Source organism: Panicum hallii, chromosome 4 (genome assembly GCF_002211085.1).
Source record: "Panicum hallii strain FIL2 chromosome 4, PHallii_v3.1, whole genome shotgun sequence".
NCBI classification, from domain to species: domain Eukaryota; kingdom Viridiplantae; phylum Streptophyta; class Magnoliopsida; order Poales; family Poaceae; genus Panicum; species Panicum hallii.
The window spans coordinates 2,153,101-2,177,740 of record NC_038045.1 but is presented as its reverse complement, the minus strand read 5'-3'; the positions used below and the strand labels follow the sequence as shown (position 1 = coordinate 2,177,740).

The window sequence follows — 24,640 nt, the reverse complement described above, 5'->3', positions numbered from 1 at the left end:
CGGTCCGATCGTCCACCTGCACGGGGGAGCTGGACGCGGTGGCGACCGGCGAGGCGCGGCCGGCAAGGAAGGGCCAAGCCGTGCCGTGCGCCCTCTCGGCGGCTGGACGCGCCTGCCTGCCACCGCGCCGCGCGCCGCCACATGCCGCTCGCTCCTCCACACCACCACGACGGCTCACCTCCCCGTCGCCGTCCTCCGGAAATTATCTTCTGGACACCCGCGCGACATGCACACGGCAGCCACGCCCGAGGGAATCTCTGCCCGGCGCGGCGGCCACGCCCACCTCCACGGCTCCACCTTTCTTTTTCTCACCGCGCGTCACTGCTGCTGCCTTTTTGCCGTTTGCTCAACAACTTCTAGTGCCCCGCACCGTTCCGTACTGTCGCTCCACATGGTCCCTTCACCTAATCACCTGCCCCTGCCCGGCCCGGCGGTACGCTCCATTCTGCCCGGCTCGCTTGCGGAATTCTCCCGGATCTCACCGCGCCACCGACCGTCGCCGTCCCACCGTGAGACAACATCGCGAGCGACAGAACGGAACAAAACGAGCCGAGCCCCGAGGAGGCCTCCGGTCCGGCCTGGGCCTGGCATCTGTTCCTGTTTGACGTCGGTCCCCGTGCCTGTTGACTTTGTACAGACAGCGTCGGTCGCCGTGTGCGTACTGTGTACGCCCCCCCGTGCCCGTGCTGTCTCGCGCGCACAGCTCGGTTTGAACTTTGAAGGCACACGGGCAAGAGGAGGACTGGAGAACCGCGTGTCACGAGCTGGAGCTGGAGGCCAGGAGCCCCCACATGCGCCGTCCTGCGCGTGTAGCGTAGGGGGGCAGAGTGCAGAGCAGTGAAGTGGGGCTGGGGTTTTTGCGTGAAAGCTGGAGGCGTGGGCAATCAATCCTCCTCGACTCCTCGTGGACATCATGGCAGGCAGGCAGGCAGGCAGGCAGCAGAGACGCATGCTACGGGCACGCACAATGCTCGGCTGCTCGCAGGTGCCCTCGTACGGACAGGAATTCACGCGCTCAGCTCGCGCAAATTGAATAAGGCAGCACGGCGGCACACGGCCTCGAGCCCCGGTAGAGTCGTCCCGTGCGTGCTACCCGTCCGTAGCCGGAGCCGGTTTGCAATGCGGTGCTCGTACGCCCCGTTTAGACCGTGACTGCTACTCCCTTCGTTCCAAAATATAACTTATTTTAAACTTATAATATTTACTATACATCTATATATATTATATTTAGATATATAACAAATATTATGAATCTAATAAAAAATACAGAACGATATACAGTTTGGAACCGAGGAAGTACTAATCAATAACTGGGCACAACTAATAGCCCAGCCAAAATAGCTGCTAATAAAAAGCTATTACCTGGCTTTCCCGGGTAGCATCCTGGAGCTAAACAGGAATTAGAAGGAAACGAAGGCTGGTGTGCTGCAATTGGAGATTTGTTTGGATCTCCGGTGCTAACATTAGCTGTGTGTTAACTAGGAGACTCGGCTAACTAAAAGCTAATCGTTAGCTGGCTGCTTGACAAGGCTTCTAGCTGGCCTATTAGCGGCGCGTTTAAACGTTGCCTTTGCGAAACTTTAGCAGCTACACTCCGGCTAAGCGTGCCGAGGCGAGCAGGGGAGCAGCACTAGCAATAACGCGAGGTGGTTTTGGACTCTCGGACGTGCCACTTTTGCCTGCCTGCCTAGCTCATCAGCGCAGTACATACATCTTAAGGCACTAGCTAGAAGACCACCAAGGCCTTGATATTTTCTGCTCTGGGAGCACGATGTTGAAAGTTACGTTAACCACACCAGAGTATGCGTGAGTTCACTACGGCACGACGAAGTACCAACAGGGCGGGCTTGCATGGACCACGTTTCAGCAGCCGTAAGTTCAGTGCAGTTTTCCTCTCTCGTGTCGTCGATGCCGGTCCCATCTCCACATGCCACACCAGGGAGAGGAGAGATGGTGAGATTGTGGAGGAGGGTTTGGTGAATTTCCCGCGTCCAGCGACAGCAAGCAACCATTTCACTCCGGCCAAAAAAATCCTCCCTAGCCAGGCCGGCAGCCAGTGGCCACCAACCTTTTCACCCTCCACAGTCACTCTGCCTCACTCTCCCACTCATTAAATACGCCCCGCGCGAACCCCACCACGCTTCACGCCGCGCGAGCGCGACACTCCCAGCCTGCCCTGCCCACTCCGCGCGCCGCCCCGAGCTCGCTCTCCCCTCCTCCGCGCGAGGCCCTGCGTCCGCAAGCGAGGTAGCAGCAGCCGGAGCCGGAGCCGAGAGGGTACCCAGCCATGGCGATGGCAATGCGCGCGGTGGCCGTGGCCGCGGCCGCGGTGCTCCTCCTGGCGGCGGCCGGGGGCGCGTCGGCGGCGACGCTGGCACTGTACAACCGGTGCGGCGAGACGGTGTGGCCGGGCATCCAGCCGAGCGCGGGCAAGGAGCTCCTGGCGCGCGGCGGGATGCAGCTGGCGCCCGGCCACGCGGCCTCCATCCGCCTCCCCGCCGGCTGGTCGGGGCGCGTGTGGGGGCGGCAGGGGTGCAAGTTCGACGCGGCGGGGCGCGGGCGCTGCGCCACGGGCGACTGCGGCGGGACGCTCTACTGCAACGGCGCCGGGGGCGCGCCGCCGGCCACGCTGGCGGAGATCACCCTGGCGTCGGCGCCCGCGGCGCAGGACTTCTACGACGTGAGCCTGGTGGACGGGTACAACATCCCCATCGCCATGACGCCGTTCCACGGGTCCGGCGCCAACTGCGTGCCCGCGGGGTGCGTCAGCGACCTCAACCGCGTGTGCCCGCAGGGGCTCGCTGTCCGCGGCGGCGACGGGAACCGCGTCGTGGGGTGCCGCAGCGCCTGCGCCGCCTACGGCGCGCCGCAGTACTGCTGCACGGGGCAGTTCGGGAGCCCCCAGCAGTGCAAGCCCACGGCCTACTCGCGGCTCTTCAAGTCGGCGTGCCCCAAGGCCTACTCCTACGCCTACGACGACCCAACCTCCATCCTCACCTGCACCGCCGGCGCGTCCTACGTCGTCACCTTCTGCCCCCACCACCGCTGAACCTGAACCCCGGCGGACGAAATCAATGGCGTTCTGATCACGAGGCACCTGGGTTTAGCTGCTGTAGTTAGGCGGCTGCGAGTGTGCGTTGCTGTTCTTGGTTTCTTCCTGCTACCGTTGCCTTGCATCTTGTAGAACTAAATTGGTCGTAGTGTTGATGAGATCTGGTGGTCTACAGCTGGTAGGCCGAGATGGGGTATATCAGGAGTATAATATGGGTATAATGCTATGCATTTCGACTCTGAAGTCTGATGAACTTGTTCCCGGTTTTACCACTAATCTGTTGGTGCTTCAGAGCATGAATGCGATGATGGAGAAAATTTTCTATCTGGCTCTACTAAATTTACCTCTTTCTTTCTTACTTTTTTTTCAGAACTTACTGTCTACTTCCCTATCTCACACCATAACTTTCTTTCTTCCCTAAATTAACCTTCTGTTACCTTTGTTAGATACCGCCGTGAACTTCCATGCAAACTTAATCAAATTTTTATGCAACGGACCAAAATGCCCCTGCTCTATTCTCCCCTCGCCCACTCCATTCCTCAAACCGACCAAACCGACGGCTGTAGCGGTATGGATCCAGCGGACAATTTTTATCCTTCCCTATATTGCCTCTGTTAAGATACCGCCATGAACTCACATGCAAACTTATCTTCGTTAGGCCCCCGTGAACTCACATGGAAACTTATCAGATTTCTTTAGAAAACACCAAAATACCCCTGCTTTATTCGGAAAAAAATTGGCTGGAACACCGATCCAGAGCCACACCGATGGAGCCCCTCACAATCCATACCTGCAGGCCCACAACCTGACGGCAAGCGGCGGGCACACGATGGGCTAGGGCGCTCGGCTCGCGTGCAACGACTCGGCTCGCCTGCAACGACTCGACTCACAGGACGTATGGGCAGCTTTACCTGAATAAAGTCACGTAGGGTGTCTAATTTGTTCCTGTATCGTGTAGGGTGCAGGGTCTCTTTGTTTCGCCTCTTTCTTTCCTGCAGCCGCCGCGGCCCCCTGCTACCGCCGCCGTCCCCTGCTACTGCTGCCGCCGCTGCCGGGAGCCATGGAGTACACGAAGGAAGAGCTCGCGCGCCTCCAGGTCGGTACCACAAGCCAGAGCAGCAAATAAAACTTTCTTTTACACGTAATGTAATTACCATCGATCTGTATTCTAATTATTATCGATCTGATTCATCATATATATACTAGATGACGCAAAACAACGAGTCCATGATTATGGAACCAGTGGCTGATCCGCACACATCATCATTGTCCGTCGGTGCAAACACCCAAGTTGATGACGATATGCTAATAAATTAAATTGTATTATCATAATATTTGTTTTTTATTCTAAACAAAATTTCACAATAGGTTGTTGATAAAGATGGACCACTTGTGATTGTTCCTGAAGTCGGAATGTCTTTTGCGTCGGAGAATGATGCGTATGAGATGTACAACTGTAAGCATCTAGGCCCTTAAGGTATGTTTCGGTGATTAATGACAACCATTATTGTAACTAATGAGTTTGTGCAGCTTTATAGATCATTATTGCTCATTTGGTTGTATGTCAAAAGAGGCCCCTAATTTTCATTATTCAAAAAGGCGATCTCGGCGTTCAACTCTATAATATGTCAAGACTAAGGATCTTTCTAGTCCTAAGTGTCATAAGGTTGAGAAGGACACTTAGGTTAGTATAGGTTTTATAGTTTTGTAGTGATCGCACTATTAAGAGGGGTTTTAGGCTTAGTAACTTGAGCATGGACATGGTCATTTGAAAATGGATGCACACAATGGTCACTCAGGTTTCTAGAAGCTCAAATAAGTGGTTCTCAACTTATATCTCAAGAATATTTGGATTTCATTCAAGACTCAAGTCAGAAAAGGCAAAATCAGAAAAATCCTTATCACCGGATTAACCGACGTCTAAAGTTTTCTATACGTCGGTTAAACGAGGTCAGCCGGTCTGGACAAGTCAATACACCCGTTAAACCGACGTTATTTGAAATTGGACGTCGGTGCAGTTGTCCAGAGACTCGGTTTTCAGTTGATCAGTGGACAACTACACTCACCGGTTAAACCGACGCTATTTGAAATTGGACGTCGGTGCAGTTGTCCAGTGACTTGGTATTTCTGTTGATCAATGGATGATTACACTCACCGGTTAAACCGATGCAACGACGGTTAATCTGCCCAAGCTGTAACGGCTAGTTTTCAGAAGTGGCAGTTTACATTCACCGGTTAAACCGACGATGACTATTGGAGGGACGTCGGATTAACCGGCGCTACGCAGTTTTTCTGGCAGCTTTTTCTCCAACGGCTCTATTTGTGTGAGCTGCCTATATATACCCCTCCAATGGGTCATTCTACTACTCTTGACACCAGGCAACACCCAAACACACATACTTTAGTCAAGAGCCACTTTGAGCTTCAACATTTCATACACTTGTTCATTCAATCATTCAAGAAGCAAGATTAAGGACTTAAGTAGAGAGAAGCTAGTGTGCATCCATTCTTTGTGATTGGTTCTTGCTCAAGTGAAGGTCTTAGCTTGTTACTCTTGGTGATTGGCATCACCTAGGCGATCTTGGTGATCAAGGTGATTCTCGCGGAGCTTGCCAAGGATTGTGGAAGCCCGGAGAAGAGATTTGTACGTGGCTTGATCTCCACCACACCGGGATGGTGAACGGAGACTCTTAGTGAGCGCCCTCGTCTTGGTGACTTGGGAGGTGACAATACTCTTTGTGAGTGTCACAACGTGGATTAGGGGTGTGTGCCAACACATCGATACCACGGAAAAAAAATCCGGTTGTCCCTTGTCCACTTTACTTATTCAAGCATTATCTTTCATGCAATTCGTTCATGTGCTTGATTTAGGGATCACTAGTTAGCTCTACCTTGCTAGGCTTTATCTCTTTTCATCTTATCTAGCTTGAGTAGGTCGTTTAGTTATCCGGTTGGTGAATTGGGGCCTTTCTAGTTTTTGCATAGGTTAAGGTTGTTTTATCTTGTTTTAGAAATTGAAAAAGGCCCAATTCACCCCCCCTCTTGGTCCATCGATCCTTTCAATTGGTATCAGAGCCTCGTTGCTCATTTGGATCATTAGGCTTCACCGCCTAGAGCTATGGCCAAGATGGGTGGTTCGCCGCCTCACTTCGAGGGCAAGAACTTTGCCTATTGGAAAGTTCGCATGGCCGCATACCTTGATGCGATTGCCCCCGAAGTGTGGTTGGCAACTAAAGTCGGGTTCACCGGAGATCCCACCCCCGACCAATTAAAATGGAATGCTAGAGCTAGAAATGCAATTTTCGAAGCTATTAGTGAGGAGGTCTTTGCTAGAGTAAATGGCATGGACCTAGCAAGTGATATTTGGAAGGAACTCATTGAAATACATGAAGGTTCCACCAAAGTTCGTGAACAAAAATATCACTTGTTTAGAGCTAAGTATGATTCCTTCAAAATGCTAGCTCATGAAAATTGCAATGATATGTATTCTCGCTTGAATGTCATTGTCAAGGACATTAATGCACTTGAAATATCCAAAATTGACAGTGCATCCATCAACCGCAAGATCCTCATGCTCCTTCCGAAGCCCAAGTATAATATTATCAATGCTATGCTTCAAAAGGAGGATCTCGCCACAATGGAAGTAGGAGAACTTGTGGGCGAAATTCGCGCTCATGAAATGAGCATTCTTGGTATGACCGAAGAGCCAACATCAAGCAAGTCAATTGCTCTAAAGACCAAGACAAACAAATCCCGCAAGCTCAAGATGGTCAAACAAGACTCAAGCTCAAGCAATGAAGAAGATGATCATCATGAGAGCTCATCCGATGTTGAAGATGATGGAGAACTTGCTCTCATGATGAGAAAGTTCACACGCTTGAATGAGAAGATCAATAAGAAGGGCTTCAACTTTGACTCCAAGAAGGGAATGTTCCGGCCAATGGATGTCAAGAACAAGATTTGCTACAATTGTGGCGAAAAAGGACACATCCGTCCAAATTGCCCCAAGCCGGACAAAAGAAGCAAGGACAACAAGAGTAAGCATCGCCATGATTCAAGCGATGATGAAGAAGAGGAGAGGAAGAACAAAAATAAGAGATTTGGGAAGAAGAAGACCCATGACAAGAAGACCAAGCTCTTCCCGAAGAAGAAAGGGCATACCAAGAAAAGTTTCTTGGTAGAGAAACAAGAATGGGTGACCGATGTCTCATCAAGCGAAGACTCAAGTGATGAAGAAGACATTGTCACCATCGCCCTCACCAATGAAGAACCATCTCTACCTCCGCCTCCTATGTGCCTCATGGCAAAAGGTAACACCAAGGTATGTGAGGTAGATAGTGAAGATGATAGTGATGAAGAGCTTGATCCAAATGAATTTACTAACCTCATCAATGAGTATACATCAGTCATCAAGAGGGAAAAGGGCAAGGTTAAAGTTCTTGAGAGCACTCATGCCAAGTTAGAGCTTGCCCACTCCGACTTACTTAGTAAGTACAATGACTTGCTCAAAAAGCACAATGAGTCACTTGTACTTGCTAAGCAAGTTGAAGAGAGCCACAAAAAGCTCAAACAAGAGCATAGGGAGTTGGCTCACAAGTATCAAGAACTTGAATTTGCTTATGAAGTAATTGACCCAAGTCTTGAGAAAGTTGTTAATGAAAAGGTCAATGCTTCTACTTCATGTGATGACCTACTCATTGATGCATATGCCACTAATGTTGTGCCCAAGCTTGCCTCTTCTAGGGAAAAGGAATTGACGGATCAAGTGGCAAGCCTCAAGAGTAGTGTGGAGAAACTCTCAAGGGGAGAATACATCCACAAGGAGATTCTCTTTAACAATGCCCGTGACTATGGTAAGAGAGGTCTTGGTTCATTTCCGGAGCCAAACATGGCTACAATTCCTTCTCCGGAGATCAAGACAAGCTTCATCAAGGAAGTTGGGTCATATTGCCAACATTGCCAAGTCACCGGGCACCACACTAGGGAGTGCACTTTACCATCACGTCCTCTTCCTAAATTACCCAAGAATTACTCATCAATGTTTCAAAATAATCATTTTCTCTTGAGTAAAGTGAAGGGCAAGGTGAAGACCAAGTTCATTGGCAAAATTGCTAAGGAGTCGAAGAAGAAGCTCCCCAAGCAACTTTGGGTCCCAAAAGCTCTTGTCACACATGTGCAAGGCCCAAAGCTTGTTTGGGTTCCGAAAACTCAAAAATAAATTCTCATGTGTGTAGGTGAACTACAAAGCCGGTGGAAAACATTGGGTACTTGATAGCGGTTGCTCTCAACATATGACCGGCAATGATAGCATGTTCACCTCACTTGAAGACCCCGGCGATCATGAACATGTCACCTATGGTGATAACTCAAAGGGGAAAGTCTTAGGTTTGGGTAGAATTGCAATCTCAAAAGATTTATCCATTTCAAATGTTTTGTTTGTAGAAGCACTTAGTTTTAACCTCATTTCTATTGCACAATTGTGTGATCTTGGACTAACGTGTGCCTTTGACAAGAATGGTGTTGTAGTGACTTATGAAAAAGACAAGTCATTGGTATTCACGGGGTTTAGGCATGGCAATATCTATTTGGTGGATTTCTCTACAAAGCAAACAAGCACCATGACTTGCCTCTTCACCAAGTCGTCTCTTGGGTGGCTTTGGCATAGAAGAATTGCTCATATTGGCATGAGCAACCTCAAGAAAGCCCACAAGAGAGGGATGATCACCGGCATAAAGGACGTCACTTTTGACAAGAACAAGCTATGCAAAGCATGTTAAGCCGGGAAGCAAGTTGCAACTCATCATCCTATCAAGACGATGTTGTCTACCTCCAAGCCGCTCGAGCTACTACACATGGATCTCTTTGGTCCAACTTCATACAAGAGCATTGGTGGTAACCTCTATTGCCTAATAATTGTTGATGATTTTTCACGTTACACTTGGGTCATGTTTCTAGGCGATAAGGGTGAAACTCCGGAAATCTTCAAGACATTTGCAAGAAAAGCTCAAAGGGAATACAATTCCCAAATCGTGAAGATCCGGAGTGACAACGGCACCGAGTTCAAAAATATGAAGATTGAAGAATGGTGCGATGAAGAAGGAGTCAAACATGAGTTTTCCGCCACCTACACGCCCCAACAAAATGGTGTGGTGGAAAGAAAGAACAAGACACTCATCACCCTAACAAGAGCAATGTTGGATGATTATGGCACGTCCGACAAGTTTTGGTCGGAAGCAATCAACACGGCGTGTCATGCATCCAACCGAGTATATCCTCACCGACTCCTCAAGAAAACTCCATATGAGCTCATCACCGGGAGGAAACCAAATATATCATACTTTCGAGTCTTTGGCTGCAAATGCTTCATTTATAAGAAGAAAAGGCTCGGTAAGTTTGAAAGTAGATGTGATGAAGGTTTCTTTCTTGGTTATGCATCAAACTCCAAAGCATATAGAGTATTCAATCAAACCTCCGGGTTAGTTGAAGAAACATGTGATGTGGAGTTTGATGAATCTAATGGCTCCCAAGATGAGGTTGTTGGCTATGAAAATGTAGGGGATGAAGAAATTGAAGAAGCCTTAAAGAAAATGTCCATTGGGGATATCAAGCCGGAAGAGGTGCATGAAGACAATGATCAAGGGGAGGAACTTCCTCATCTTTATCAAACACCTCCACGGCACCCCAAGCGAATGAAGATCAAGATAACGTTGATCCACTACCCCAAGAAAATGTGTCAACGCCAACACCCCAAGTCCAAGAACAAGAAGAGCAAAATGTTCCACCACAAGCACAAGTCACTCATGATCCACCCCAACAAGCATCCACGCAAATACCGCTAGTGAAGCATGGTCGCATCTCCAAGGATCATCCAATTGGTCAAATCATTGGTAGTCCTTCCAAAGGAGTAAGAACTCGTTCTAAGCATGCTTCATTTTGCGAACATCACTCGTTTGTTTCTTGTATTGAACCCACTAGTATAGAGGAAGCACTTGAGGACTCGGATTGGGTGATGGCCATGCAAGAAGAGTTGAACAATTTCACCCGCAATGAAGTATGGGTCCTCGAAGCTCCTCCGAAAGACAAGAACATCATCGGCACAAAGTGGGTCTTTCGAAACAAGCAAGATGAACATGGGGTGGTGGTGCGCAACAAAGCAAGACTTGTGGCAAAAGGGTTTTCTCAAGTCGAAGGTTTGGATTTTGGTGAAACTTTTGCTCCGGTCGCAAGACTTGAAGCTATCCGCATTCTTCTTGCTTACTCTTCACATCATAATATCAAGTTATATCAAATGGATGTGAAAAGTGCTTTCTTAAATGGCTTTATTAACGAACTTGTTTATGTTGAGCAACCTCCCGGGTTTGTAGATCCGAGGAATCCTAACCATGTTTATAGGTTGCACAAGGCACTCTATGGACTCAAACAAGCACCAAGGGCTTGGTATGAGAGGCTTCGTGACTTCCTAATCATGCAAGGTTTCAAGATCGGGAGGGTGGACACCACTTTGTTCACAAAAGACGTCAACGGGGATCTTTTCATTTGTCAAATTTATGTTGACGATATTATCTTTGGCTCAACTAATGATTTACTAAGCCATGAGTTTGCTACCATGATGTCTAGGGAATTCGAGATGTCCATGATTGGTGAATTGACCTTCTTCCTTGGTTTTCAAGTTAAACAAATGAAGGAAGGGACATTCATTTATCAAGAAAAATATACTAAAGATATCTTGAAGAAGTTCAAGATGGATGAATGTAAGCCAATCAAGACACCCATGGCAACCAATGGGCATCTCGACTTAGATGTGGACGGTAAATCTGTTGATCAATCCCTCTATCGTTCAATGATAGGGTCTTTGCTTTACCTTACCGCATCTAGGCCCGATATAATGTTTAGTGTGTGCTTGTGTGCCCGTTTTCAAGCTAACCCTAAGGAATCACATCTTTCTGCTGTGAATAGGATCTTTCGGTATCTCAAGCACACTCCTAGCATAGGCTTGTGGTACCCCAAAGGCGCTAGCTTAGATCTCTTGGGATACTCGGATTCGGATTTTGCCGGAAGCCGTGTCGATCGCAAGAGTACCTCCGGGGGTTGCCACTTGCTTGGGCGTTCTCTAGTTTCTTGGTCGAGTAAGAAGCAAAATTCCGTGGCTTTGTCCACCGCGGAAGCGGAATATATAGCTGCCGGTGCATGTTGTGCCCAAATTCTATATATGAAGCAAACCCTTTTGGACTTTGGTGTGAAACTAGGAAGAATACCTCTCCTTTGTGACAATGAAAGTGCCGTAAAAATTGCCAAGAATCCGGTTCAACACTCTCGCACAAAGCACATTGATATTCGCCATCACTTCTTGCGTGATCACGAAGCCAAGGGGGACATTTCCCTTCAAGGTGTGAGATCCGAGGAGCAATTGGCGGATATTTTCACAAAACCTTTAGACGAGAGTACCTTTGTTAGGCTAAGAAATGAGCTAAATGTGTTAGATGCGGCAAACGTCATGTAAGTTGCCATGTCATATAGAAAAATGCATACATATAGGACACTTGTCTAACCATGGTAAGATAGTGATGAGCATGGGTTTAGCTAGAGGTGGTGGTCCTCTTGTTTTCCTCTAGGTTTGTAGAAAGGCTCATCATGATGAAGCTTTCCGTGGGATCAAACTTGACAAGTAGATCTTAAATTCTCGCTATGCATTTCTTGTCATATAGTTGTGCATCTCATGTTTACCTTTCTTTCGCATGTGTTTGTAATTTGCATTATCATTGCATGCGTAAAAGTCACAAAGGAGATCACTTGATGAAGATGAGACTTGTTTTACATGCAAGATCTTAATTCATGAGAAGTGAAGAAAGTAAAGTGTTGGGTGCGTTATTGCCTAGTGAGCAATGTTATTGTGAGTTTGAAGCTTTCCTCCTTCAATATTCCTATGACATGGCTCATACATTTTAAATTCGCGCTTTGTCTCTCTTGCGACTTATCCTTGATTTGAAAAGAAAAACTATTTAAGTTATTAAGCTATTCTATTTTGAGGGGTAAAGTCGCCTATGCAAGTCCATTAACTTGAGTTTAGTTGAATCTTATAAGTTCATTGGACTTAGCATAGAAAAGTGAGCTGAGAGAGGGTTTTTGGATTCACCGGTTAAACCGACGTTCAATGGATCTATACCCATCGGTTTAACCGGCGTTACTAAGTGTCAGCCACAGCTCAGTCATTCCAGGCGTTCAACCGGCGTATACAAAGTCTGCAGCATCGGATCAACCGTTGAACAGAACAAACTTTTGACCTGAAAATCAACTGATATTTGCTTCGTTCAACCGACGAGTTCACTTTTCAGATCATCGACTCAACCGGCGTACAGATACAGATTTGGCAGGGCTTCTGGTAAACTACACCGACGCAATCAACCGATGTTCAAAACCTAAGCGTCGGATCAACCGGCGATAAGAAAAACTGCGGGGTCCACATGTCATATTTCTCTCTTGCCCCCGCTCGCGCCCACGTCCTCAGTCTTCCGCTTCTGTCACCGCAACCACCGCCTCCGTCGCGCCGCCGCCGTTTGCCCCGCGCGCCCAGCCGCGCCCGTGCACCACCAGCACTGCCTCCGCGCCGTCACACCGCCGCCCGCGCGCACGCGCACCACCGCTCTCACGCCTGCGCCCGAGCGCCGCCCACGCACTGTGTCACCACCACTGCCGCTTTCCTCGCTGTGCCACCCGTGCATCACCGCGTCGCCCGCTTGCCACCGCATCGTCGCGTCCGTGTTACTCACTGTGTCGAGATGGGTCGTGACAAAAGGAAGGGTAAGGAGATAGTGGTCGAGGAGCCCGCTCGCAAGCGGACTCGCGCAGCTAGAGAGGCCGAGAGGGCCGAGATGGTGGCTAAGGCCGCCGAGGAGCAGGCGTCTGGACGTGCTCGTCCATTCGCGATCAGGGATCCGGCAGGCAGGGGCAGAGGCAGAGGCAGAGGGATGGGCCGAGTCAGAGGTGCCAGGGCCACCAGAGCCACAGCCGCAGCAGCAGCAGAGTCAGAGCAGTCAGCTTCAGCGGCAGAGTCCGATTCAGATACAGAGACAGCGCAGTCCGAGCAGTCTCAGGGGCAGGACACTCAGTCACCAGCTCTACGACGTTCTGGCCGCACCCGGCAGACGTCCCCCGCAGAGGAGACTTCACCTGCGACCGAGCGTCGCACCGGACCTAGGACGCGAGGAGGCCACCAGCCACAGGAGCTTCGCAGGTCCACCGCAGCAGCAGCAGCAGCTAGACGAGCCGAGGCCCTAGCGGCCGAGCGCGCAGTGTTCCGCATGGACACTGTCGTGCGTCTGGAGCCAGGTGTACTGCTCCAGAACTTGACCAAGGCCAATGCGGCGAAGGTCAAGAGGCTCAGGTGGAGTGTACAGGAGGAGGAGTGGTTTCCCGTGACACGAGACAGCAGGGTCGATCGTAGATTCTGGACGCTCCTTCAGGCCAGTTTCTACGAGACCTATCAGAGGCGGGGCCACAGGATTTTTCCTCACCGAGTACTGGACTGGGTTTCACTGAGGACAGCTGCAGGGGGAGCCGATGTCCGCGAGCACTTCGAGCACTTCAGAGGTCTGCCCAGGTTGCTCTCGATTGAGAGGAACAGATATATTGAGGACTGGGTCAGAGTTTTCTACGCCACAGCTTGGATTGCCCCAGAGCGCCGAGCAGTTCACTTCATGTTTGGGGGGCAGGTGTTTGGTTTGTCCAGAGCGACACTTGCAGGGATTCTTGGAGTTGACCTAGTTGATGTCTCTCTGCACGAGATGGTCTACGGTGATGCAGATCCACCACGCAGGGCTATGATTGGCGGGATTGCACCTTCTCACGAGGCGATCTCTCAGTGTTTCCGTCAGCCATTCCCTGCTTCCTACGCCAGAGTCCCTAGCCTGCTGACCCCAGAGGCTTACGCAGTTCACATGGCACTCCGGAGGACTTTGCTCCCGAGGAGTGGCTACCCAGAGGGGTTCACAGGTCTGCAGCAGCTACTGCTTCTTCACATCCTTACTCATGAGCCGTTCGACATTGTTGACTTCATTTTGGCTGAGATTGAGGATGTCATCACTGACGGGATGGGTGTCGTGCGTCAGTTTCCATATGCTCACTGGATCAGCTTCATTTGTTCTATGATTGTGCCAGCTGAGTCCCCCGTCAGTGCAGTTTACAGACAGGACGAGGTCCCATGGTTTCCAGTCTACCGTCCGACAGCACCCTCAGACAGGAGGAGAGGCAGACAGGCCGATCGGGCTGCTATGGCACAGTTGGCACCCGAGGTACAGGCCCGAGTGGCCCAGGAGGATGAGGCGTTACTTGCCGCCGAGGCACAGCTTCCAGGAGGAGAGGATGAGATTCACTGGTCCGATCTTGAGTCAGACTCCTCCGAGGACGAGGAGTACTTCCCTGCACCTGCTCCAGCGAGTCACGATCACGAGGCAGGGGGGTCCGGAGAGCCAGCTCCAGTGACAGCTGCTGCTACTTCTGTCTCAGAGTCACAGGTGTCTCAGCCGTCTGAGCTCACCGCACTTTTACAGCAGCTGGTCACACAGCAGAGAGAGGACCGCCGGGCACAGGAGGAGGCCAGGAGAGCCCATGAGGCCCAGCTTGCACAGATTCAGAGGGAGGCCGCCCGAGAGCGAGCCGCTACAGAGGAGCGTTTTGTCGGCCTCATTGACCGAGTATCTCAGAGGACAGACGCTCAGTTTCAGCAGATGCAGCAGGGCATGATGGCGATGTTCGGGATGATTTCACAGCTATATTCTCACACCGGACTCGCCCCTCAGCAGCCAGGACAGACAGGCCTTCAGGGCGCCGGAGCACCACCACTTGCAGTTACACCAGCTCCGGCCTCCACTGCTCCAGCTTCCTCCGCGACCCCAGAGATTATGTTCTCATTGTCAGCACTTCTTGGGTCTGCGAGTCGTCCTCTCTTCTCTCCTCTGCCTGCGACCTCACTCTTCCAGGAGTCACCCTCTGCAGTGCAGTCAGTTGGCCTCCCCGCAGTACCACAGCCACTACCTTCAGGGGGAGGCGGAGAGGTGTCTTTACTTCAGCAGTCGTCACAGCCGGCAGCATCAGCACTCACTACTTCAGATGTTGACACATCTTCTGCTGAGCCGGCTACTACTTCCACGGACCCTCTCCCAGGCAGTGCTAGCACCAGGGCCTCGACGACAGCCTCGACGACAGCTACACCTCCCGTCAGCTCAGCACCTACCGGCACTTCAGATCAGCAGCTTCCGTCTGTCACCGAGGATCCACTGTCTGACGACGATGATGATGACCCGGATCGCTTCCTCGCCGTCCCGCGGCACCCGGATCAGTAGCTAGCCTTTTTGTGCTTTGATGCCAAAGGGGGAGAGGGAGTCAGGGGGAGGGTAGCTTTAGAGAGAGCTCGATCAGGACTTTGTTGTTACTTATTGTATTATATATTGTCTTATATTTGGTTTTAGTTCATGGATATGTACATTTGTCATTTGAGCATGCTGAGCTTTTGAGACATATCTATGGATTTCGTTTGAGCTTTTGAGCTCTTTGGTTCCTTTCTTTCGAGTTTGCCTGTTTTTATTCTTGCCATATCTTTCTCGCTCTCTCGTTATTTATGTCTGTGTTGTCATCAATCACCAAAAAGGGGGAGATTGTAAGCATCTAGGCCCTTAAGGTATGTTTCGGTGATTAATGACAACCATTATTGTAACTAATGAGTTTGTGCAGCTTTATAGATCATTATTGCTCATTTGGTTGTATGTCAAAAGAGGCCCCTAATTTTCATTATTCAAAAAGGCGATCTCGGCGTTCAACTCTATAATATGTCAAGACTAAGGATCTTTCTAGTCCTAAGTGTCATAAGGTTGAGAAGGACGCTTAGGTTAGTATAGGTTTTATAGTTTTGTAGTGATCGCACTATTAAGAGGGGTTTTAGGCTTAGTAACTTGAGCATGGACATGGTCATTTGAAAATGGATGCACACAATGGTCACTCAGGTTTCTAGAAGCTCAAATAAGTGGTTCTCAACTTATATCTCAAGAATATTTGGATTTCATTCAAGACTCAAGTCAGAAAAGGCAAAATCAGAAAAATCCTTATCACCGGATTAACCGACGTCTAAAGTTTTCTATACGTCGGTTAAACGAGGTCAGCCGGTCTGGACAAGTCAATACACCCGTTAAACCGACGTTATTTGAAATTGGACGTCGGTGCAGTTGTCCAGAGACTCGGTTTTCAGTTGATCAGTGGACAACTACACTCACCGGTTAAACCGACGCTATTTGAAATTGGACGTCGGTGCAGTTGTCCAGTGACTTGGTATTTCTGTTGATCAATGGATGATTACACTCACCGGTTAAACCGATGCAACGACGGTTAATCTGCCCAAGCTGTAACGGCTAGTTTTCAGAAGTGGCAGTTTACATTCACCGGTTAAACCGACGATGACTATTGGAGGGACGTCGGATTAACCGGCGCTACGCAGTTTTTCTGGCAGCTTTTTCTCCAACGGCTCTATTTGTGTGAGCTGCCTATATATACCCCTCCAATGGGTCATTCTACTACTCTTGACACCAGGCAACACCCAAACACACATACTTTAGTCAAGAGCCACTTTGAGCTTCAACATTTCATACACTTGTTCATTCAATCATTCAAGAAGCAAGATTAAGGACTTAAGTAGAGAGAAGCTAGTGTGCATCCATTCTTTGTGATTGGTTCTTGCTCAAGTGAAGGTCTTAGCTTGTTACTCTTGGTGATTGGCATCACCTAGGCGATCTTGGTGATCAAGGTGATTCTCGCGGAGCTTGCCAAGGATTGTGGAAGCCCGGAGAAGAGATTTGTATGTGGCTTGATCTCCACCACACCGGGATGGTGAACGGAGACTCTTAGTGAGCGCCCTCGTCTTGGTGACTTGGGAGGTGACAATACTCTTTGTGAGTGTCACAACGTGGATTAGGGGTGTGTGCCAACACATCGATACCACGGAAAAAAAATCCGGTTGTCCCTTGTCCACTTTACTTATTCAAGCATTATCTTTCATGCAATTCGTTCATGTGCTTGATTTAGGGATCACTAGTTAGCTCTACCTTGCTAGGCTTTATCTCTTTTCATCTTATCTAGCTTGAGTAGGTCGTTTAGTTATCCGGTTGGTGAATTGGGGCCTTTCTAGTTTTTGCATAGGTTAAGGTTATTTTATCTTGTTTTAGAAATTGAAAAAGGCCCAATTCACCCCCCCTCTTGGTCCATCGATCCTTTCAACAACACATATGCCGGTATGATTGGATTCAGCATTAGAAAGAGCATCATAAAGCGTCGAGCAGATAAAACTATATATAGCGGAGTTATAGTCTGTAGCAGCCAAGGACATGCAGTAACAGAGTCATCACATGCCACCACAAGGACAGGTTGCAAAGCTCTTATTAAGTTCAGTGTCAGCAGGGAGGGAGTTTGGACAGTACAAAAGATTGAACTTGATCACAATCATGTTTTAGCCACACCAAAAAAGAAACACATGTTGAGGTCGCACCGACATGTAATAGATGCAGACAGATAACTCATTGCTCAAATACGGGAAGCCGGAATGAGGCCAATGCAAGTCTATGAGTTCATGAAGCAGTTTTATGGTGGGGCTGACAAAGTTCCCTTCTTACGAATGAATTGCAACAATGAGATTGGTCGCGAGCGGAACAAGTACCTAGAATCCAATGATGCACAAACATTGTTGGAATACCTGAAGAACAAGCAGATAGAGGATCCTGCATTTTTTTTTATGCCATGAAAATTGATAAGCAAGATGGAAGGATAGTTAATTTCTTTTGGGCCGACGGTCAGTCTATCATGTATTACGTATGCTTTGGTGATGCAGTGTCGTTTGACACTACATTTCAGACAAATAAGTTTGAGATGCCTTTTGCTCCACTCCTTGGAACCAACCATCACAAGCAAACAATAATTTTTGGAGCTGCATTGTTGTTTAATAAAACTATTGAATCATTTGTTTGGTTGTTTCAAACCTTTTTCACAGCAATGTCAGGTAAGCATCCGAGTACAATTTTCACTGACCAAGATGCAGCCATGGCAGGAACAATTGCTTATGTATTTCCTAATACAAGTCATCGACTTTGCTTATGGCACATTTATCTTAATGCTGCTAAACATCTTGGTCATGTAATTCATAGGGATCCTGATTTTCTATATATTTTTAAAAGATGTGTCTATGAAGATAGATCGGAGGAGTATTTCATAAAGAAGTGGAATGAATTGTTGACTAAATATGAACTGAAAGAGAACTCATGGTTGCTAAATCTATATGACTTGAGAAGAAAGTGGGCTGCTGTTTATCGTACCTCTTTTACAGCTGATATGACCACAACTTAAATGAGTGACGGTATGAATAATGTCTTTAAGAAAAGATTTCGTAGAAAACTTGGTATTTCTGAACTCCATGTTGAATGTGACAAGGTTTCCGCTTCTCTACGTGAAAATGAGTTGGATAAAGATTTTCAATCACTTATAAAGATCCTGGTTAATTAGGTCTCCAATTTACCTTTGTTGAAGACTGCTACTGAATCATACACTAGGAGGATGTATGCAGAGTTCGAGACAGAATTTAGAAAACAACATGAGTATTCATGTAAGTTGTTACAGACTGAGGGGTCAACATCGACATTCATTGTTACACATATGTATTCAGATTATGGAGCAACAGTTGTATTTCAACATTGCAGATATGACCATTACATGCTCTTGCAGAATGTTTGAATCCATAGGTATATACACTAATTTTAAAATAGAGTTTTGGTTGTCATATATATCGCTAACCACTATCTTCTGTATATTATAGGTATATTGTGCAAGCATACCTTCAAAGTATACAATAAGAATGATATTTTCATTTTACCATCTCAGTATATACTAAATAGATGGACAAAATATGCAAAAAGAGGGTATTATGTTGAGAAGAAAGGAAGGAAGAATTTAAACTTGAAAGCACGTGCTGCACGTATCTCTTGAATGGCTACATCTATTGCATTGAAATGTTCAGCATCAGAGCCACTTCTTGATGATTTGGAGAGGTCATTAGAAAAGTGGGAAGTGGAGGCTGATCGTTCACTAAACAAAATGCGAGAAACGAGAAAGTGAAGCTCCTGTAATGATCTCAAATGATCACGTTACAGATACAGAAAATAGTACAATTTTATTTAGAGTTCCTCATGTCATAAAAGGCTCCAAAAGTAAACGAGCAAAGAATGTTGTGGAAAAGAAGACAAGAAAGAAAAAGAAAAGTTTTGAAGAGAAAGATACTAATTTATTGCTGCATGTACTGAATTGTTTATTACCAACTCATGTTTTTTAATTGTTGCAAATATATTTCAGATATCGTAGGAGAAGAAGTGAGTAACACTGGAGATAATATTGGTGACAATGTTGTGATACCAAACACTTATAGCAATATCTTGATCAACTTTCCGACCACCGCGCCTAATTTGATGCAAGGAGGATATACAAGTCTATTGCTTGGTCTTGATCAAAATGCTTCAGCTGCACGGAAATTACACTTTAATACAGGAGCAAATGATACAAAATTCGAGGAATAGGCCATCTTAGTTTTTGTCCTCTAGTGGCTGCATGCCTCATATTCCAGTTAGTTACACCAGCGTACTTGCTTAAGTTGCTTTCATTCTGTTTCGTCTTACTTACAGAAGAGCTATATCAGAAAACTGAACTCATTTACGTGTGCTTATTTCTGGTTCCGATGGTAGACAATAGACATGTCACTTAAATTTCCTTATTACTCGAAAAATATTGAAACATTTATTCTTCCATATTGACATATTTGTGTTACAATCTATTTACAAACACACAGACGCAACACGATTTATTTGCTCAGCTACTCTTCCTAAAAAATGCATACACCTCTAGTACTGTTCAAGATGCTATACTCACTCGGTAATACTTCGTTTGGGGTAACAAACATATTACGTCACGGCCTGCACGACACATGACTAGCTAGCAGGCTACTAGCGCCAGAAGGGGGCAGTCGACACATACATAAATGATAGATCGTGCGGCAGCAGCACGACACAAGAACAAACTGGAGACCCTACGTGACTTTATTCAGGTAAAGCTGCCCATGCGTCCTGTGAGCCGAGTCGCTGCACGCGAGCCGAGCGCCCGAGCCCATCGCGTGCCCGCCGCTTGCTGTCAGGTTGTGGGCCTGCAGGTATGGATTGTGAGGGGCTCCATCGGTGTGGCTCTGGATCAGTGTTCCAGCCAATTTTTTCCCCTTTATTCTACCCTCCCTCACTCGATTCCTCAACCCTACGAAACTGGCCGCGGCGGCGGCATGGATCGGGCGGAGGAACCGGACGGAGGCGAGGTCCCCCACACGCGCGGCGTCAAGGCAGAGGCGCGGGAAGCGTCGCGCAGAATTAGACGTGGAATGACTCTGCAACAGGTGCAGGAGGCGTCGCGCGACCTGTGGCGGGGCGGGGCGGGGCGGGGAGGGGGGGGTGGGTCGGTGCTTGCGCGTGTGCGGCCTAATCCGTGGGCCTCCCGCTGCAAAACAACGAGCAGGGGAGCGGCAGCCCCGGCGGCTCGCCGGTAGCAACCACGCCGGCATGGGCGTCGGGCCCGTGGCCCTCCCCCAATTCCGTGTACCACTCACGCCCCAAGCCCCCCTAGCACAGACACCACGATGATGGATGGCAGGGGCTGGGATTAGATTGAATGGGTTCATGGGAGTGTGAGAAGGATGTGAGTGCAAAGAATTTGATTGGATCGAAGAGAGGGCGATGAATTTTGACCAATAGAGGAACTCGGCCAAAAGAGGAATAGACTGAGCGGGAGGAAAAAGATGACTGCCTGTGGTGGTTTATATTCAAATTCTCACCGTGGTCCTATTGCCGGCACATGCCTGCTTGTTTGGGTGTGCATCCCTTGCAGCGGGAGGCAGGAGGCGCGCGTCGTGGGGCCACGGGGCTGCTGCAGGGGCGGGTCAGCTGCAGGACCTGGCTCCCCTGCCGAGCTCCTCCACCACCAATTGCATCCCATGTAAGTTGTAGTCCACCACCAGGCACGCCGTCTCCCCGCCGCCCTCCTCCTCCTCACGAGCGCCTGGCGGATTCGGTTCCGGAACGGCTCGCGGAGGCAGTATTTGATCCACAGCATTGTGCTGGCGAAGTCCGCGTCGCTGCCGGACGGGAGCAAGTGGGTCAATGGTATGTCCGCCGCTTGCATGGTCCCGGCCTACTGCAGCATTGGGGTGAGGTGGCCGCAGCGGGAACATCAGCACGCGCAGCCGGCGTCCACCGGTGCCCGCCGGAGACGCCGCCTCCGCCGTCACCATGGCTGCTCAAGAACTAGCTTTGCGTGCGTGCAGTGCAGCCTTGGAGCGCCGGGAAGAAGACGACAACGAACCTTGACGTTTTGTGAGCCCGCAGCACCCTCGAGCGCTGCAACATGTATATGTACAAATAGAGGTAAAGTGGTCTTTTCACGTGGCAGCTAATGCCGTTGGTGCTTAAAACTGACGGCACAGCCAATTTAGGGAAGTTCTGAAAAGAAAAGATTTAGGGAAGTTTTGAAAAGAAAAGATCAAGAAAGTAAGAGGTAAGTTTAGTAGGATAAGAAAGGAAATGATAGGTTTAGTAGGGTCAAATAGAAAAATTTTTCTTGACGATATTTTCGGCGTGCGTTTTCGTTTGCCCTCATGCATTCTCTTTTTGCACCAATCCACTCGGCACCACGTGCCACATTTTGGTTCTTGATTTCCAGATCCAAGCCGCTTTCAAACTTGACGGCCATTAGGACAGGTAACAGGAGCACGAGTTAAAGATCTCAGATCTGCGTTTTTTTCTCCTGCACCGTAGGAGTAGTATTTCGGTAAAAGCATCGTTCAGATCTGCATCTCGACCACCGGTTCCTGGTGCCGTAGCACAGCCGCTGCAGCACTAGTAGTGCCGGGCACTGACCGTGGCAGGAGGGTCGGCCAGGCGCCCAAGCTATCCGCCACCGTCCGTCGTCGTGCAGTGAGCTGTGAACATGCTAGTAGGCCCCGGCTTTCGCCATGGGAACATCATAATTCGGGGAGGCGCGAGCCTCGAGGCCACTTTCTCGCGACAGCCGGAGACCGGAGGGAGGAGGTCATCTCATCGGGTTCCGCTCAGTTTCGTCTTGAGCCGCTGCGGATCTCGTTGGGTCTCGAAGCTGTTCCAGAGTTTTTAAACTTCCAGTTCCGGTTTTCAAATGATTTTCAGCTCAAACATTCCCTGTGCTCCGTGTTGTTTATAGGGAGCACTCCTACTAGTAGTGATCTGCATCTGATTCGGTGGTTCTTCAGTAGACGGTCAAGTTTGGTCTGGTTGTTGCCAGTTGCCAGTCCTGGCGTTACTCCACTTCACCAGTTCACCTACTACAGGTTGGCCGCGGGTTAACTTTGGATTCTCTCCCTTCAATGAAAAAAAACTTTGGATTCTCTGATGAACGTGGCGGCCTGCCTTGCCGACCGTCATCGGCAGGTCTGCTCGCTGCCGAGTCTGATCTGTGTGAGGTGAGGGTGGAGCGGCACCGGTGAGGTCAATGCAGTCATTCACTCGCTCAGAAGACGACTCCTTTTCAGGGCGGCAACAGCCACGATAATTGAACCGGCTGCTGCGCGCTACACTGCTTTTTTTACGCAGCAGTAGGAGTGTAGGGCCAAAAGTACCGTGCGGCCCTCGTGATGGACCCACGGCGAAAACCCATTTGTCAAGTTAAACTGTACGGTGCTTCATCTCATTTTCTCCCCAGTTTTACACCGTAGCGTAATCTGGAGCGGATGTCTTGAGTATGCGGAGTTTGGAGCGCTCCAAATTCTGAATGCCATCAAGCTTGGCATCATCTTCCAATGGACACGGATGGAGCACCCTGAACTGTTGGAGAGTGGAGACTCGAGCCGTACGGCAGTGGCACCGTAGCGACGGAATAATTGCCGCGTGCCATGTGACGAACGCCATGGCCCACTTGTAGCTTGCTTAACGGACCTGCTGCCACCAGTCCAATACTCGTAGATCAACCCCTCATCCTCGGTTGAGCCTGATGATCTGAACCTCTTGGGCCGAAATGTACCCCGATTTACCTGCGAAATCATCTTCAGAGTGGGCATGGACGTATGGTACATTTCCAATTTCTACTGTCACACTACCCTGATTGATTCAAAGGGACACGTAGAAAGCGATCAAAAGGTTAAAAGAGGAGAACATGCATGTGGATATGTGATGCGATCCGAGCTTTTCAGAGCAGCAAACTGCGTGTGGAGGATGTTGGAATATTTGGGTCTAATAGTGCAGATGTTCATCATATAAATTCAAATAATTCCAGTAAAATCTGAAAGATCTATTAGTGCAAAGTTGTATGGCAACAAGTTAGTCCCACCTTGCTAGTGGAGGTGGAGGATGCTCTCCATGTTCTTGCAAGTGTGGGTGAGAGGAAGAAGAAAGAACACGCGCGCGCTCGCCCACCTCGCCTCGCCTCGTCGGGCCGGGGCTTGGGCGAAGGGTGTGCGCACGCGATGTGCCCGTGAATGGTCCGCTAAAATCCGGTCCAATCTTTGCAGGAACGCGGTTTCCTTTTGCAGATTTGTTTTGCCACTTTAAATCTGTTACGGATTTTATGCGCAGAATTTTTGGGACTCGTAACCGACTTGGTTTTTGGGACGCCAAAAACCCTAGCGGTTCGTTCCTATAAATACATACGGGTGCCAGCTAGAAACATAATACAACAGAAGACGCACAATACGCCTCGATCTGCCTGCTGCGCCGCCGTGTACGCTACTTCATCCTGTCGTCGACGTGCACCGGCGATCGAGAGCAGGTCTCCGGAACCTCGTCCTTAGCAATCGTGCACTGGGAAAGGGCGAATAAGATTTTTGGAAGCGCTCTGCGCGACTACTCGAACGCTTCCACATCGCCGTCCTCTACGTCCTTGTCACCACAGCTCATCTTCCTCCTCGTCGGTGGGGCGCGACTCGGCATCGTCAAGCGCGCGGAGGTGCCGATCGTCGCCGTCGTCTTCTTTACCCGGTTATTCCGGTCAGTCTAGAGAGGTACGGCTTTTTATCCCTGACTATATCTTTCATACCTAATATAATCTGGGTAGGGTTGATCTTACTGCTGCAATATTTTATCTTAAATTACTTATTCAGTATATTTACATATGTTTGTTTTATGTATAAAATTTTAGTTATGCTCATAATTTATCTTCGAATTAATATAAAACTGAAACATTTATTTTTTCCATCAGATCATCCATCGATCCGTGCGTTCTCAACTTCAAGGTCCGAGTCCAGCAACCGCTGCAAAAGCTCGATCGCCAGATCACACCATCTGGTACCAGAATACTACCCAGCTTTCGTTCGCCTTTGTTTTTCCTTTCCGTACCCCTCCTCCGGATCGCAAGCTCGTGCGTGCTCGCTCACTTGGTGGGCGACTGGTGGTAGTGGTAGGGAGGAAGAGACAAGGGAGGTAGGGAAACCCTAGCATGGGGCGCACATGAGCTCGTGGTCGTGGCAGGCAGCAGGTAGGACTCGCGCCGGGGGGCATCCAGCTC

At 49.0% G+C, this 24,640-nt stretch overlaps 1 protein-coding gene across 1 annotated transcript; it reads left to right on the top strand.

Moving 5' to 3' along the window:
- The first annotated feature begins 2,135 nt into the window (after window positions 1–2,135).
- On the top strand, window positions 2,136–3,374 carry LOC112889543 (thaumatin-like protein). Its single transcript, XM_025956242.1, has one exon. It carries the CDS (start codon window positions 2,288–2,290, stop codon window positions 3,047–3,049), a length of 762 nt encoding a protein of 253 aa, XP_025812027.1. The 5' UTR covers window positions 2,136–2,287; the 3' UTR covers window positions 3,050–3,374.
- Window positions 3,375–24,640: the final 21,266 nt, after the last annotated feature.